The sequence below is a fragment of the Telmatherina bonti genome, assembly GCF_933228915.1.
Source record: "Telmatherina bonti genome assembly, chromosome: 8".
Classification (NCBI taxonomy): Eukaryota; Metazoa; Chordata; class Actinopteri; order Atheriniformes; family Telmatherinidae; genus Telmatherina; species Telmatherina bonti.
This window is the reverse complement of record NC_136626.1, coordinates 12,121,175-12,139,321: the sequence shown is the minus strand read 5'-3', so window position 1 is coordinate 12,139,321 and position 18,147 is coordinate 12,121,175. Positions and strand designations below refer to the sequence as shown.

At 38.8% G+C, this 18,147-nt stretch overlaps 1 protein-coding gene across 1 annotated transcript; it reads right to left on the bottom strand.

Moving 5' to 3' along the window:
• Positions 1 to 1,414: 1,414 nt before the first annotated feature.
• On the bottom strand, positions 1,415 to 14,920 carry LOC306759532 (phosphatidylinositol 3-kinase regulatory subunit gamma-like; the record flags this gene model as incomplete). The annotated part of the gene is made up of 11 exons (XM_079245200.1): positions 1,415 to 1,604; positions 1,715 to 1,876; positions 2,853 to 2,924; positions 5,597 to 5,773; positions 5,859 to 6,001; positions 6,083 to 6,205; positions 6,599 to 6,779; positions 7,543 to 7,641; positions 7,797 to 7,899; positions 8,513 to 8,653; positions 14,671 to 14,920. 11 exons carry the CDS (start codon positions 14,918 to 14,920, stop codon positions 1,415 to 1,417), a joined length of 1,641 nt encoding a protein of 546 aa, XP_079101326.1.
• Positions 14,921 to 18,147: the final 3,227 nt, after the last annotated feature.

Below are 18,147 nucleotides of genomic sequence, written 5' to 3'. Positions count from 1 at the left end.
TAACAAGCAGAGTAACTGTAGCCTAAAAATCCGGCTCACATCTTTAATCTTATTCCCTTACTGGAAACAACTTCATCACCATTATTAAAAACAACCTGGTCTCATGGTAAAAACCTTCACATCCAACCTGCAAATAGGATGAGTAGCATAAGATGTCAATGCTCGCTTTACGTTACTTTCATAAATGACTTTTGTCTATAAAGCATTAAATAAGTGAGGTATTTCTTCAGCCAAGAACAAACTGAAGCCAGCTGGGATAAGACCACCCTATCAGGTTATTTAGTTTTGGATAAAGTGCTCAAGTGTCTCTTCACATCTCACACCGGTCACAATGCACATGTCCGGGGTAGTGTGGAGTCTCGAAGTGAGCTTAGATTCCCCAGAACCAACTCCAGCACCACTACCGCCCCAGTCACACACATGATACACTCTGGAGAGATTCAAGCTAGACTGGAACAGAAAGCTTATCATGTGAACTTGGCTGGAAGAGCAAAGTTGTTGTTTCTGTGAGATTCATGAACATGAATAGTTTGGAAATAAACCAGATTTAAGTGTTGAAACTATTCCCAACTTGTTTGGTTTCTTAATGATAATTTATTCTGTTTTTCTTTTCAGAAAAGAAAAAAGGAGCTTTGCAAATATAGTGGATTACTTTACTTTGCTTGGTAACAAATAAAAAAGTTATAAATGCAAGTAAACAGAGAGCCGAACTATAATAAGAAGGTTTGTAATCTGCGTTATGAAACTGGGATACTGTGGACCCTGGTGGGATTTCTTTTTCTTTTGTTCATTTGTTTGATTTTGTTTTAAAAACGATTCAACTCCAACAAGTTGAAAGAAACCTGTAGCTGAATGTGGTCATGAGGCAAAATCTCAGCACTACCTCAGATCTGCTACAAAAGGCTAAAATGACTGTTTAAATTAGTAAAAGCTAAGTACGTAATCCAAACTGTGCTTGCCATGATTTATGTGCAGATGGCAAGTAAATAGGATTTTAAACAATAGGAATAATCTCTTTAAAAAGAAATAAGATTAGAGCTGAGCTCCAGTTTGGCTTTTGCAGCAGACTAATAGTCTGTTGATCACATTACTTGGGGCTGGTTCAGTGGGAACAACATCAAACAACTGGGTTTGGATCCCCGTTCACCTGAATCGGTTCATAAGCTGGTGCTGAGAGCCAAAAAAAAAGGGAACTATGGCATTTGGTTAACAGAGCAAATCAACCTCTAGTTGATTTAGTCGTGTTGATTACAGCTGATCAAGTGTCCAAAATCTCTGAAAGTTGTTCAATAGTTTTAGTTGGGGGATTGTTGAAATCTTGCCATTGAAACACTAACCAGTACTTTGTTTCAGCTTGGTAGCTGTATCCATCCACAGTGCTGAAAGCGCCGTCATGTTGGTGTGCTGGTGTGTCTCAGCTGGGCTGCTGGCTGAGAGCGGGCCAGGCCAGAGTTACATTCAGCTGCTGGTTGTGTTGGATCAGGGATGTGTGGCGGTAGTGGAGAACAAGCTCTCTGAGCGATGAGTACAAGTTGTAGGGCTCAGCAAAGCCGTATCCTGTGGACGTCCTGTAGATCACACAGTGTTTCACATCCCCATCCACACTGCATGGGAGGAAACTTGTCACTTTGGGTTCCCAGTTAGCATTTTAAACATCCAAAATAAACCTAAGGCCATAAGATGTTCAGATAAGCCAAGGTGAAGATATACTCACACAACAGAGCAGGCAAAGGAGCCTCTCTGAGTCTGGCTGTCTCTGATTAAGAAGGTGCCGTCCCTTCTCCCCCTCAGCAGCTCCTCCGCCTCTTTTCGTTTCATACCACCCACGTACCAGCTCCTCTCCTCCTGGTGAACATCTTCCTCTAAGGTGTACGGGCTAGCATACAGACAGGTAAACTTAGCTAAAGGAGAAACATTTTCATTTTGACAGGAGTACATGAATTTATTTAGTTGCCACGTTGCTAGATTCACATTAAAACCATCTCAGCAGCTCTACTCACTTTGACTTCATCTGTTACGCCAACTGATCAAATTATCAATCAAATATCAAAATCAGAATCAAAATATTCAGCCTAAAGCGGCCCACCTTGATCCCATCATGAGAATTTCAAATGACTCTGAGGAGACTGGAAAAAGCCTCTATGAAATGCTTTTTTTAGTGCTTTTTCCCATATATAACCTGCTTTTTGCCTCTTTATATCCTCCTGACTACGAGTAGTTCAAATTTGTCCTCTGTGGAGGACCTTTGTAAACCTAAATATTTTCATCTCCCTAAATGCTACTGAACTAACACTTTTGGTCTTTAAAGAGGACATTTTGTGCTTTTAAATGGTACCTCATTTGTGTGTGTGTGTGTGTGTGTGTAGGGGGGGGGGGGGGGGGGGGGGGGGGGGGGGGGGGGGGGCTTTGTGAACTTTCCTTCTCTCTTCAAGAAAAATGGCCTCCATTGCAACAAGCATGTTTTATGGGAAGAGCAAAAGTACATAATACTTTTCTTTGTGCTGATTTTTACTTGAAATTTTGTAGTTATATTTTCATTGAATATCTTATAAACACATTAAATCGTTTCTTAGATAAATATAACTATATTTTACCACAATACTTAAAGGTTTAAGCAATGTCCTCCGTAGTGGACATTTGTAGTTACACATTTTTTTTCCTGGTAGTCAGGGGGATATGAACGTGTTGGAGCTGATTGTAACTGTGTAACTAACGTTTGTGTCAGGTCTGCCTTGTCTTAATGGAACTGCCTGTTTCAATAAAGCCAATGACCATATATACCAACAAAAAGATGTACTATGTTACATTTTTAGTTGTTGTTTGGTTGACTAGAGCAAGAAAAGGATACTTACTCTTCTTCTTCATCCCTTAAACCCAACCAGTCATTAATCTGGCTCTGCCTTGTGCCTTGCTGGGTGAGCCACCTGAAACATGGGAAAGGTACAGTCAGATAGTCTGCATTGTGGGGAATATTTACAGATTATTTTGTCATTTATCTTTTGAATCCCTCTGTTTGGTTAAACAAACATGTTAAACAACATGCCAGACGGGCCTGACGGCTTCAACAGTCTGAGATGGAGGAACGTACAACCATCATCAGGAACAAGAAAAGGGAGAACATTGTGAGAAGAATCTCTACTTCTTTTTTTAATCATATAATTGTTTTCCTTCATTTGCAACAGCAGATGTCGTTGTCAAAAAATAGGGTTGTATGTAATCCCGTCAGAAGCAACCAATAACAACCTGGTGAACAACAGCGAGCTCCTGATAAAAGCCCATACCAAAGATACTGGAGATCAGCAGCTGTGGCAAAACGATGGGGAACAGCTGATTGCTTTGCCTATGTTTATAACTCAGCTGTGCCGCTGGTATGTGACTGTTTTTCAGCTCAAAACGTTATCTCATCGCAGATGGAATTCATCTGGGGGGGTCGTGTTAACACATCTGAGTTGCACTGAAGCTTGGGACACGATCAGTCATCTGATATGCAGAATAGTTTTGAGACAATTCAAAAAATGACATCTAGATACGCTCTTGATGAAGTGCAATGCATTTCAGCGACAAACACTTAACACCTTGCAGTTGCTGCCTTGTCCTGCTTTTTGGTCCAAGCTGGGACTGAAATTTCTTTCATTTTAAATTTGAGGTCAAAAGGAAACAAAAAAGACACTTAAAACTTGGTAGTTTCAGGCCTAAAACTGTGCATGAGATAGCAGGAAATGCACATTGACATTCATTTTGCCTGATTTCTAAACCTGTGCCTGTATTTGCTCATAAGTCTCAATCAATGTAGAAGTCGTCAAATTTAGATCTATAGATATAAACATAAAACATGTAGATATTTCTCATTAATCAATGCATCTAAAATCATCTTTTCCACAAACAGAAATGGCAGTGAAAGCAACGGCAAAGAAGAAGCACAGTTTTACAAACACAGTACTATCTTGGTTATTTTTGCTTTGCAAGGAACTGAACTGCTGAATTTTTGGGGATTGGAAACGTGAGTGATGAGCTCTTTAAGGCCAGAATAAAAGACCCTGCAGAGGCAAAAACAAACAAACAAAAATCACCTTAGATTAAACCAAGATGCCAAAAATCCTCTCAGATTGTTTTAAGTCCATGAAAAACCTTCTGAAACTTCCAACAAGCACGAGCCATTTATCCTCATCACAGAAAATGTAGATTATCTGAAAATACTTTTTCTGTACAATTTGCCAAGTCCTCCAAAAACACTACAGCAGCACCGCTAAAGATATTTACTAAAGATATTTACAGCATGCACATCTAAATAATAAAAAAACTATTGGTAAAAAACTAAATCTGACTTAAATATAAATATGTATATACATATATATATATATATATGTAAATTCTCATACGTAAAAACTTATTTTTTCCCCTACTTAGAACTATGTTGCCTTCACTTCTGCATTTGAAGCTTAAAAAGCTCTGAACCCTCTCACAAACATGGTCTGAAAAACACGAGATGCACATTGTCACCATACAGTCTTTGTTTTTAATTCCTCTTTGTGTGGGACAATGTGTGAGCGTGGGCTTTGTGCACACACGTTTACGTATCTGACTCCTGACGTAATATCTCACAGTGAATTGGGTCAGGTGGTAAAAAGTCAGTAAAGCATGAGGTATAGAAGGAGGATCACAGGGAGCCTCAGTTAAAGAAGGCAACGTGAAACAGATTCAACAGTGTTCGCCAACGGGAATTTTTTTTTTTTTTTGTTATGTAAAATGAAGTCATGGAAAAAATGTAGAAGTGCTGCAGAAGTTGTCCACATTTCATGAAAAGAACTACTTTTCCTCTTCCCTCTGATGGTGAATATCCTGCATCAGCACCATAATATACACTTAATACATTTTCAATATGAAGACGTACATTTTCGGTACAAATAAACAGGTTGGATTTAGTTTAAAGGTACAATTAAAAGTTCAAATTCTAAATTAATATTTTCTTTTAATTTCATAAGTCAGACTTCAGGGAGTTAAATAGTCAATTACAATTTGTTCAATGTAAACACCTTGCTAGGATGATGCTAAACCAGACGTGTGTGACGAAGTTGTACAATAATAATCGATAAGTAGCTGTTTGGAGTATCATCCATATTATCTGCAAGACTCTGGCAAAGACACTAAACCCAGATCTGACTTCAGTTGGATTTCGGTAAGCACATGTGTTGAGGGTTAACCTGTGGAGTTTGTCTTCTCTTTAAAAGTTAGCTCAAAAAGCAGAACAACTGATGAAGAGGCAGATTAATATGCAGCATTGATAACCTAAATCCTTTCAGTTTGCATCCTCAGTCCTCAGGCATAAAACCTTTAAATAAAGAAAGTTTGTACTCTCTTAATCCTATGATCTTGAAAAAAGAAAACTTTATTCATTTAACTGCTTTTGCTTGGCTAACCTCTGATCTGAGACTTCTTCGGCTCAAACTGGTCAATGGAGAGTTTCTCCTTGTGGTTTAAAAGTCTAAAAGGAGCAAAAACCAACACAGGCCCTAATCTTGTAGCACAGTCGTAAAAATGACGCAGTAAAAACTTCTGTTTCAGCTATTTTTTTATACAAGAGATGAGGTAAACTTACAAAAGGTATTGATCTCTGATCTTCCGGAGCTGCACAAGATCCGGCTTCATGGTGTTCAGTTTCCTGTCAGCCTCCATGTGAGCCAGCATCTTCTTCCTCAGCTCTTCCTCTAACTTCTTCTTGCTGTCATGGATCTCCTCCACTCTTGACTGCAGCTCATCTGAGTTGCTTTGAATCCTGTGGACAAAGCATGAGACAAAATGAGGAATTCAGAGTGAGCTGCACGACTTAACAGGGACAATAAGTCATTTAAAAAACATACTTATCAGTCTTTGTGCTGCTGTCCAATGTGAGGAACATGTCGATGTACTCCTTGCTGTACCGCTCTTGGGTTTCACACTCCTCTTCGAAGATTCGAATGATTTCGCTGAAAGCTTCAATTGCTGTCCGCTTGCTCTGGAGTTCCTGAATCGGCGAGAAGCCATAGCACGATTCAGCAGTCATACAACACGTGTTTGTTTAACTTGATCATTAGACGGCTGTTACCTGGGAAGTTTGGTTCAGCTCCTCAAAAAGGCGGTCATACTCTTGGCTCTTCTCTTTGTATTGATCCTGAAATATTCGCAGCTGCTCTCCAGCCGCATTAATGTCAGCCTCCATCACAACTTGCTGCTATGGTTTTTTTTTGTTTTTTTTAAAGATAAAAGTTAAAGTATGAAAGAGGTTCAGGACCAATAAAAATCCATTGAAAACTGTTTAAAAATCCTGTGATGTATTGATCAGTAAAAGGTCTGTAATGGATCTGCCACATTAGTCGTAACAGCTTTCTCAGCTGTTGTCCCATATAATAATTCTCATGTAGAAAAACTCATTTCCACCTTCAAACTTTGAAAGAGAATTTAAAAACTGCATTAATAATACCAAGCGCCGAAAAAAAAAAAAAAATTTTTTTTTTTTATAACAGCATAAAAAGTCACCAGAATGCATAATATTTTGCAGTTGTAACACAGCACACACAGAGACACACAGACACACACACACACACAGCCCTTGTAAACCTACCTGCTGGTATCTGGACACTGGGTAAAGTAATTGTGTGTCCAGTTTGGAGTTGTACTGGCCTAATGACCTCTTCTGGTAATGCCAAATCAGGTCCACTACAGAAGGGAAGGTCAGTGGCTCAGAAAAGCCACACTTTCCCCCACGATGGAAGATTTTTATTAATCTGTTGTAGCCATCTTTTCTGCAAGTCAAGACCAATAGAAAGTAATGTGAGTAGCTCCGTTCCACCACCGGGATCCAAATCGCTTTACAGAACTTCAGACAGGAGAGTTTTTACTTTTTAATGCAGCGTGTGAAGTTAAGCTCGGAAAGATCTCAACAGCTCAGACTGCAATAATTATGTTCATGGTTTGTTTGCCATGTCAGACAAATGTGATTTGGATGAGTGGAAAAACACAAGTGAAACTTATCCTGTGTGGATTGGGTGTAGCGTTTCCAACTGCTGGGGTCTGTGCCAAATTCTAATCAACAAAGCTTTATTTATGAACCATCTGTTCTGATTCTAGTCAAACCAGACAGAAACCACTACATGTCTGAAGTTGTATGTTTAACTAGGAAAAACTACTTCAGGGCTTTGAAATTAAATTACCGACCTCTGGTTACCACATCAATTTGATCTGAGTAAAACACAGTCAAGACAGCAAATATTTGTATCAGCAGCACAGAGCTGTTAGCGATGACAATCCCTTTACCTTGTTTTTGTTATCATTTAACCCCTTTTTTTTTACATCAGGGGTCCTTTAATCATAGCATCCAGATTCACATTCAGATTCTTTATTGTTATTGTAAAACACAATGAAACTTCAGACAGTTAAAATCACAGATACACACACACAGCTATTAGGTGAGAGGTAGGGTACACCCTGGAAAGGTTGCCAACACAGACACACAACCACTCAACATTCACCCAAATTTAAACAAACAAATAAAATAAAAGTATTTACCGTAGCGTGAGAGTGTATTCCCCTTTAATCCCACTGGAAGACTCTCGGACCAGAAACGTGCCATCGGGAGTGTTTCTCATCACCTCATTTACTTCCTCTCTAGATGAAAAGACATGAGGCGAGGTCAGACAGACATCCAGCGCTGAAGTGCAAAAACTTTTAAAAAATTAAAAACTTTACATATAAACTTGAAATTATGTTGGTTTTTAATAAACAATAAATAATTCAAAGATGATGATGTGATTCATTTGTACCTGGAGATGCTCCCCCAGTACCACTCGGCTTCCGACAGCTCTTCATCGGTGTGGCACTCGCAGGCTGCCATAGTTTTGGTTGTACTGTTCTCTGGTTGAGTTTCTGAACACACAAGTTGGTACAATTTTAAGTCACAAAATGGTAAATGCCAAGAAAATAACTCTTGTATCTCCAATTATTTTCCTCTTTTAATGTTATCCATGTTATAATATTATCTATGTTATAATGATATCCATGCTATAATGTTATCGATGTTATGTTATTTAAGTTATAATGTTATCCATATTACGATATTATCTCTGTTATAATGTTATTCATGTTATAATATTATCTATGTTATAATTTTATCCATGTTATAATGTTATCCATATCATAATATCATCTAAGTTATAATGTTATCCATGTTATAATTTTATCCATGTTATAATTTTATCCATGTTATAATGTTATCCATGTTATAATTTTATCCATGTTATAATGTTATCCATGTTATAATTTTATCCATGTTATAATTTTATCCATGGATCAATAGTTTTTGCCATTCAGTATTTTCTCTCCATTCATGTATTACTGCACATGATTCATAAAAGTAAGAAACTATAGTTGAAGTAATGACCCAGAGTATGCAGTTGTGTTGTACTGCACAGACAATCCTAACAAGCTACGTTGTCAAAGTCAAACGGCCTTTTGCAAACAAAACAACGTTTCAGAGTACCTCCTCTGTCGCTGCTGTTCGGTTTCGGTGCAGGAAATACATCATCTTCCTCACCATTGGAGGAGAGGTCCCGCCTGAATCCTGTCCGTGTGTGGGACTGCATCTCAGTGTTGTTTTGTCCCTTCTCCGTCTCCAGCAACTCTAAAACATCCATCACACAACCAGCCAGCGTTACCCACTGCGCCCGTTCAGCTCAGTCTGCGTGTGACCATCTGCACTTTGAGACTGTCAGCATTCACTGCTGGCCTCCCAACAAAACTCTAGAGGGAGATATTGTGTTGCTTAGTGTTGCACCATGCAGGAGACTCTGTCCAGACTAGTGTGCTGACAGGTGACAGAGTCTGAGTGCCTAAAATACCAGAAGTGGCACTCCTCAACGCTCAGGCACACTCAGCCAACTCCGAGCTGCGACCTCGCCTTGCCTCGCCTCGCCTAACAAACAACAGCTGCCCACAGAGAGATGCCAGGTCAGCTTGAAGGACTACGGTTGATGTGTGTGTTGGTTTATTACACCTGTGTGTCTGTGCGTGTGTTAACGATTCGTTAGGGAAGCAGAGGAAAGGTGAGAGCCTGTCAGTCAGGCATTTCCTGAAATGATTATATTTATCAGAATTGTTTGCATTTAGCAGTATGTAAACACATGCTGTTACACGCATGCAGGGAGCGGCGTGCTGTTAACAGTTGATGTAAATCGTCCCTTCAGCACTTGTGACGGCATGCCTGGAGATGTTTTACATTGCTGCTGCGGACAGAGCCGTATGCTGAAGGAATCACACCTATGCAGTTGTAACATAAGAAAGCGGCTAAATACATGAACCCTGCGTCTTCGGTCCTGTCAAAACTTTACTGATATAAAATTCTAAATAAGACCTGCATCTAATAAGTCGTGAATCCAGACAGATAACTAAAACATCAACTGGTTTCCATTATAGTGATGTTCTGTAAAGCTTCATTAGTGAGTTAACAAATAATCAGCATTTATGGTTATTTTTTTGGAGCATCTGTTACATTATTTAATTTAGTTATTTTTATTAACTTAATCTTTATTTTAATATGTCACATTAAGGTTGGACAAACTGATTTCCAAAATATGCTGATACTAAAATTATGGAAAATTTGCCACAATTCCAGATACCTCTTTAGAGAAGTACTGTGCAGCATCCCGAAAGTAAAAAGGTTATTAAGTGCAGTTTCGCAGCCTTGAGACGCTGCTGGGTAACAACAGTTCCGGAAATGTACATCGTAATTATCATTGTGTCATCAAATGAGCCAGAAACACAAAGTCACAGGTTCATAAAGTTGCATAGCTCTACTTTAAAAGGCGGAATAATGTTGGAATTAATCATTTATTTTACAAGGCGTCGTCGTGATGTATCACAGTAAACCTTCCAAACAATCCAGTGAAACATTAAACAGCGTATCACAGCGCAATCGCTGCTTAACATATCCAGTTATTCTGACCGCAGACGTTTCAAGTTTAACTTCTGCTAATAATTATATTATTAAATGTTTGGCCTGTTAGCTGTGTTGTCTGTCATCTGTCTCTCCGTTCTGTCTTCAGCTGTTTTGCATTTTATCTATAAGTTCAATTTGTTATTTGTCAGCATCCAGGTAATGTTACCTTTTCATTGAGTCTTTCCAGTAAAGTAGTACTAGAGCAGTGTTTTTCAACCTTTTTTGAGCCAAGGTACACTTTTTTTCCACTGAAAAAAATCACAAGGCACACCACAAACAAGTTTCTAAAGCCTATATTACTAATATAAAAATTATCTTGACAAAGTGTCTTGAAATAAATCAGATAAACACAAAAAAAAGTATTTTTTATGACCTTTCACCTGGGCCGGGGCCTGTTGAATGAACACAGAGCTGCTTTTCAGACCAGTTAGGTGAAACTGGATTATTTCTCAGGGCACTCCTGATTATCTCCCACGGCACACTAGTGTGCCACGGCACAGTGGTTGAGAAACACTGTACTGGAGCATCAAAATGCATGACTTAAAGAGAATATTACCTGGGTGAACATGTAACGTTAACTAGTCATTTTTTAGACAGTGAGAGAGATCTGACTGTGTTAAACCTCTGTCAAAAAGCCTCCTCTAACCTCCTCTTTTCCATAGAAGACCTTACTGGTAATCTGCTGGGTTTTTAAAAGAAATCTATTTCAATTAAACAATCTAAAACAGAGAAAACAAAGCCTGTAATCCAGTAATTAGTACCTGGTCACAGGACTTACTATCAGCACCCGACATAACTTTGTTACACAAAGTGTCCTGTGTGATCTGCATCGCCCCGACTCGTACCACTAATTAACTTTCAGTAATGGATTAGCCTTGAATCAGTGGGAATAAAACCCTTGCTGACAACTCTCTGAAGAACATCTGTCATGACATCTTACATGTGTTTTATCTTACCTTTACAGACTCTCTAAACATGCTTTGGTCTTTTTCTACTCAACCGCTCATCAATGTTGACTCAGCTGACTCTCATCTGACCCGATCACAAGCTCATGAATCAAATGAAATTGCCCAAATGAATATGCTGACTTCTTGGATCTAAACCTTTAATTTCTCATTCTGTAGTACTGATACATGCTGATCAGGCTTTTAGAAAATCAACATGTTTGTGTTTGTAAGTTTGGCCTGCTTCCAGCATCCAGGAAATGACAAAGCCTTCATACAACCAATCCCAGTATGGTCCGGAACAGAGCGAGACCTTGTTTGGGACATCCATTATGTCTTTACTGGTTCCAGTAAGGGTGAAATGCTACTTTTCCTAAACTAGTTTTTACCAGCAAACTGGGGGATAAAGTTTTTTCAGCTTAACTGTAATCAGTATTTATTGATTTATTTATCGACTCATTTGGCCCCAACATCTCAGCACAATTTCTGCCATCTGCCGGTTCCTTGTAGGTCTGGGCGATTAATCGGATTTTAATCTCAACTACAATCTGGGTTTTCAACGATGATAAAAATAAAAGGGTGTGATTATTTTTCTCTTTGCAGTTTCCTCTCCTGCTGTCTTCAGCTGCTAATCGAGCGTCTCTGGCGTTGCAGCGCTGTGCTGTAAACTCCTCCCACAGCCGCTTTGCTTTCATTCAGACACTGTTGCCAACTTGGCGACTTTCTCACTAAATCTGGAGACTTTTTTTGTTAAAAGCAACTAGCGACAAATCTAGCAACTTTTACTGGAGTTATTAGAGACTTTTCTGGTGTTTTGGCGCCTGACTTGAAGGCACATATTGTCCTGCAGTTACTGTAAGGAAGGAGCAGCGGGAGCCTCTCCCGTCCTAAAGCACTCCCAGGCGGCCGGTCTCAGTCGGCTCCGGCTGCAGGTCGATGTAGAATAACTGCAGTAGGTTGTGGAAGTTCACCTAAACATAGTTTATACCATTGTCAGTGACAACTGGCTGCATTATTTTCGTACACATAGTTCGGCAAGTTAAACACTGTAATACCCCTCCTTTACGGGGCGTTACCATAGCAACGTGTTAATCAGCTGGTTCAGATCAGCCGTCTTTTAACAGGTGAATAAGAGAAACACACTGAAGCCTGACAGCGGTTGTTTGCATAAAACGTACATCGAGTCCAAAGTAAAATAGTTCCTATATAAGCGGTAAAAGCAGTAAAAGCGGATTAAGCGACTCGAAACTGTTCATTAGACGGTTATAATGCACGACACGGAGTCAAGAACACCACGACGTGCAACGTTGTTTAAAAATACTGGATAGTTGTGTTAAATAACCGCGATCTCAATTTCAGTCAAAATAATTGTGATTATTATTTTTGTTATAATCGAGCAGCTCTAGTTCCTTGTTGGCACAAATCGCACCTTCCGCAAAGCGACCTTCATATTTCATTTGACTTTGTAGAGACGCTTTTCTTAATTCAGTCTTAATTCTTAGTTTCCCCGTAAGTGAAGTAGGTTTTGAGTCCATCTTTACCAGGGATATTCGAACAACGCTGGACAGGTGTTGTGAATTTGACCGTTTTCTTGAGCAGGCACGCGATCAGGAATTTAAGTTTTCACTGTTTTCCAGCAAAGAAGCACCAGCAAGCAGCCAGGATTTGTGTGATTGGCCGCGCATAATGAAGGCCACGTCCTGCCACGAGTATGCAACGCATACTGGCTCTGCTCCTTTACTGTTTGGGTGATGACCCGGGGAAAAATGATAACCAGTGGCAGAGGAGCAGTTTGCCGATTAAATGAAGAGGTTTAAAGTTACTAAAAAATTTAATAGTTAAGCCATTGTTTTGTACACATTTCTTCAAGGTTTGTTTGCTCCACCCATGTGGTTAAAAGAGGCGTTCTCTCCAAACAAATCTGATTTAATCTGATCTAAACAGGCCACCCAGCTGATTCTAAAGGGAGTGAAAACTCCTCCCAATCAGCTCGCTGCCGAGTCACCGGGGCAGAATATGGTGCAGACCCACTTTTTCTCTGGTCGGATGTCTGATGACACCAAAAGATGTGGACTCTTGTGGACATGAAGGGTCTATGCTAGTTCTGTCCCCCTGCTTCACACAATGATTTTCTCTCCCAGTAAGGTTGGCTGGTTTAGCTACAAACTACCATGTCTTTAGACCAAAGTGAAAAGGATTCAGAAGCCTCATCTTCTGACACAGATCCAAAGAAATTTTCAGTATTAATTTTGTTTGCTTCATCATCATTTGCTTCTTCAGATTGGCATCTTTACACAACATTTTACCTAATGTTTAAAGATAATTCGCGCTGGTGCAACAGCCTCTTTTGCCCTCTGGATGTAATTGTGCGCAGACATGCATGATATATGCATAAATTACAGAAACAGGCCATTAATTATTGAATCGTAGCATAGAGAAGAGATGGGGATTTGGGGATTCTCTTCAGATTAAACTCGCACTTGCAGTTTAAGACTCATGAACAATCTCTTATTCTAATTTCCTAATGTTTTCTTTCTTTGTTTTGTTTCTTTTTTAAATAACCTTCTCTGTTTTAGATCTCTTGTCGGCGTCGTGTGCTGCCAATTTCCCCCAGAAGCAACAATAACATGTCACACAAACTCAGATGCATCCTCACACACAATCATTTAAACAATCATTAAAATCTTAATAAAAGGAACAAATAATAGAGCAGCAAACTGCAACATCTGTGATATTGTAGCTAAGATGTGGCTAACATCTCTGTTAGCCATTAACTTACCACCACAGTGGTGCAAACGTTAACTGGTAAAATCATTTTAACTCCATCAGATTGGCTCCACTGAATGTGTGCCGAAGAAGAATGATTTTTGTTGTTTTTTTAATTAAAACAAAAAAAATTCTGTTCTCGTCTCACACAGTTATTTAAGACCTTTAAATTAAAGTAAATCTTTTTTAAACATAAGTAATAATCAACTGTGGATCACGTTTACCTGCTGCATACACCAGATTTAAATTATAATTAAGTTATTAATAGACTAGTGTAGAACTTGACAACAATCTGTCATTTAAATTAGGTGTGTTACAGTAGGGAAACCTCTGCAGGACAGATGATCCCTGCATGAGCGTGCGGCATATTCACCCTCCTATGCGTTCAGGAAGAATGCCATGAACTGCAGTATTAGCTTAGAAAATTTCTCTGTGGCTCCAGATGGATTTCTGTACAAAGTAAAAACTCCCGATTAGTTATGAAAAGAGCATATTTACTAATCTGAATAAATTTCCATGTTCATCCACAGATTTCAGTAAAGCAGAGAAATTGCCCAGAGACTGACGGCGCTTTTAAACTAAAGATCCAGTTACAAGATGCTGGAAGATAAAATTCATCTGATATTTACAATGCGCTCCTCCAACCAGACCAGACTGCAGCGTCACACGGCAGATTACTCATTACAACCCATAAGATTTGAGACTCAATTTTAACTTGCAAAAATGAATTTGTGAACATGTCTGCTGCAAATGCATGTCCTTTTTTTTCTTCTTTCAAGCATCTTTTAATCTTATATTCTCACAGACAGAAGGGTCGCTTGAAAGCAGGTTTGTTCGTTTTTTATTTGTCCTTTTTTAAAGAGAGGACTTTATAGCAGTCAGATGCTTTTGTTGAAAATTTATTTGATATTGTTTCATCTGTTTGGTAGAACTCACTAAATCCATTCGAGAAAAAAAAAAAAAAAAAAGCTTAGAGGAGCACCTTAATCTTACCTTTATCTGCTGGTGGAGGCTCAGGCCTTGTATCCATGGACATTTCTGCCTGTTGGCGTGATTGGTTAAGTAGCGATGACATCATGGCAGGAAATGCAGGACAGGGCTCAGGATTATCCCCGATGTGTGAAGAGTTCTCCTCCGTGACCACAGCCTCGTCCCTGAGGTGGAGGGACGCTAGCGATGACGTTGGGAGATCAACTGGCTGAAGCTGCTCCTCTGTCCAAAGCTGGGAACTCTTAGCTGCCATTTTTACATCACTGACCGTAAAGTCCAGCTCGGTTTTATTGAGAGGGTGAAGCAGAATGTCGTGCCGCAGTGCAGTTGATCACATAATATCAGCTTACAGTGAAACTCATGGTTAAGGATGGAAAGAGAGCGGACATCATGGCTACCCAGTGTTGTTGACGCAGAATGTTTTCCTCAAACCGAACCCCTGTTTTAACGGCATCACACAGGAGGGCAATGACATTGCCGGTAGATCCCGTGTTTGCACTTGGCTGCGTATATCAGGGAGTTTCTGTGCTCGAGTACTGGTTTGCTTCAGTAATTTGCTTAAAGGGATTCATATTAGAGAGATGTCCAGAAAAATCACATTTGAGTTTTCAAGGTCCTGATTCCTTGACACTTTGGTAACAGTTGTTGAGTTGGATGTTTCTGATTTCCTCTTTAGGAATCCATGCATCACTTCCTCTTGGGAAACCTAAATCACAGAAGGAACAAACAGCAAACATTACTGAAATTATCATGATCATTTAGCAACTCTCCCTTTTTATATGAACATATTGTCACTTTCCTGTTAATACTTTATTTATGGCACCTTCACATTCCAGACTTCCTGTTCACTTTGATGCACAGTAATGTCGTGTTACAGCGAGCCTTGAAGCAGTGCAAGAACAAGTGCAGAGAGCATGCAAAAGTGCACTAAATATTCAGATCCTTGCTGTTGAATAATGAAGTAAAATGAGAAATCTAAAGTCTTTACTCCTTTGATCTGGTCCAAAAAGGGTTTGAGAAAAAACATCCGCACAAGAAACTGATGTTAACAAAATAAAAATCTATGTGGTAATGCACAATGAAAACATGGCAGGATGTAGAAAGTCTTTATGTTGCTGTTTTTTATTTTGTTGTGTCACACAGAAGAAAGTAGCACAGCTCCCGTTTCTAGGACTAGATCTACAATAAAAGTCTGTTACAACATGATTTATTCAGAATTTACTGAGAATTTTCCCAAACTTTCTCTAATAAATAAAATAATAAATTTAAAAAATGGATTAAAAAATCTTTAAGTCACATACAAACTCTTAATGATCACAACACGCAGTCATTAATAAAAGCAGACTGGAAGATATGTTTTGTAAAATGCAAAAAACAACAGACTTCAGACTAAATTAATCTTTTAGTGAAAACATGAAATATGGACTGAAAGGAATAAAAGAACTGACTGTGGTCACATCACAGCAAAGTCTACTCCGATTGTTCTGCTGGCGATCTGGACCAGCCTCTGTTTGTGTGCCAGTCTCCAGACTCCCCCATGAAGAGATCCCCACCCAGAGCTGGAGCACCTCTGCAGCCCTCTCTCCCCCTCGTACAGAAAGCATGTCTGCCTTTAACATCGCTGCTAAAACACGTATTTTTAAATATTACAATAAAGTTATATTTAATATAAAAGAAAATTGTGCGATTGTGATTAATTCAGACTTGATAAGAGATTTGGAAACTTCATGTCACTGAATGCGTCATAAGCTGAAACATTACATTTGTTTTAGATAATAACAGAGACAATGTTTAGTTTTGTTTTACATGTACTTATATACAGCGATCTATTCGGTTCTTTACCAGAAACAGAAACTAATTATTTCTGTCAATAATAAATCGTTAAATTGACAGAACACAAATCAGAAAATGTTGTAAATTAAAAATTTCTCATTTTGAACATTTTCCTCTGGTTTCAGCTTCTCAAACGCCAGAACGAAACGAAACATAACGACAGCGAAGAATCTTCAGCTTTGGACTTCCGATTAGAGGAATTAAGACATTTTGAAACGTCGACGTGGCTTTTCAGAAATTCTGAACCATTTTTTGCTTCAGATTTATTTTTTATCATGTAACTTATTGATAGCTTTTTTTTTTTTTTTTAATGGATCGATGAATCAGTGAAAATGTACATTTTTTAAATGTATCATCAGCGTCACCTTGTTATTGATCTTTGACGTATTTTTATTGAAATTGTAATAAATTTTCACCTCTTATTTGACACGAAGCTTTTTTTCAAGCATTGTCACCCTTTTAAACTAAAGAATAAGAAATGAATGAATGTGATGTTATCACACTTGGGGACTTCTGAGACTTCTCCCTGGTCCTGGTGATGATTGTACATACACATAGAAATATAATGACTGCAGAGTATTATATCATGCATTGCTTTATATGATGAGGAATTCACAGGGGGCTGCGGCTAAATCCGCCTCTCCCAAGCGACGGATTAGTCAGCGGTTTATTCTTCTCTCTTCTGTACAACATAACATGTCACTGAAGAGGCTTGATCATGGATCTCATTTGGTTGCCTTACAAGAATCAAAATGACCAAAACTTTGTGTTTAACAAAATCTTATTTTAATCCAAGTTATAATAGTTATATGAAACATAATCAACTGAATCCAATCCAAAGGCTCAACTGCGGAAGAGGAAAATGTATTTTAAACTGCAAGCGGAAAAAAACATAAAATAACGTTAGTGTAACTTTAGAAACATAATTCTCATATTCTGTCTCTAAATCTGAACGTCGAACAGTTTTTAGCATCAAATTCATTTATAAAATCTAAAAACAATCTACAAATAAATAGTAATATGTAACAAATGTAGTTCTTGTATAAACAATGGTTTTAGGATATTTGCAATTATCCAGTTGAAACAACAGAATATAGAGCTGTGTAAATTCATTGGTTTTTACCTTGATGGTCAAAAGTCGAAGGGTAGGAAATGGCGTCTATACAAAAATACTTCTAATGGTGGATAGCCATTAAGTCGCAATGGATCAACGTTGGTCAATCGCGTTGAGTAGAAGGTGATCTTTTCCCAGTATAAAATGCCAAAACTAGCACATAAGCCGAGTGTGTTTGTATTTTCATATGCATGTCCGAACAACATTTTCCATCTGGGACGATGCAGTTGGGTCATCTCTCAACACAAGTTGATCCTTACATACTGATGCTCGTCATCGGTATCGGTATACAAGGCTGTAACGTTCAGAGATCAGAAAACAAGTCTACTCAGTTACAAATCTCAAGGTGTGTTGTGCGTCCACAAGCAAAATCCCTGAAACTGATTCGAACCGTCGTACGTTCTCATAATGCTGCAGCGCTCGTCTGAAAATGTCAGATACTTCTACAGAGTTTATGACACTTGGTCATCAATTCCACCTTCCTCTCACAATGCATATAAAACACTGTTTCTGTTTTGTCCTTTTGGAGAAGT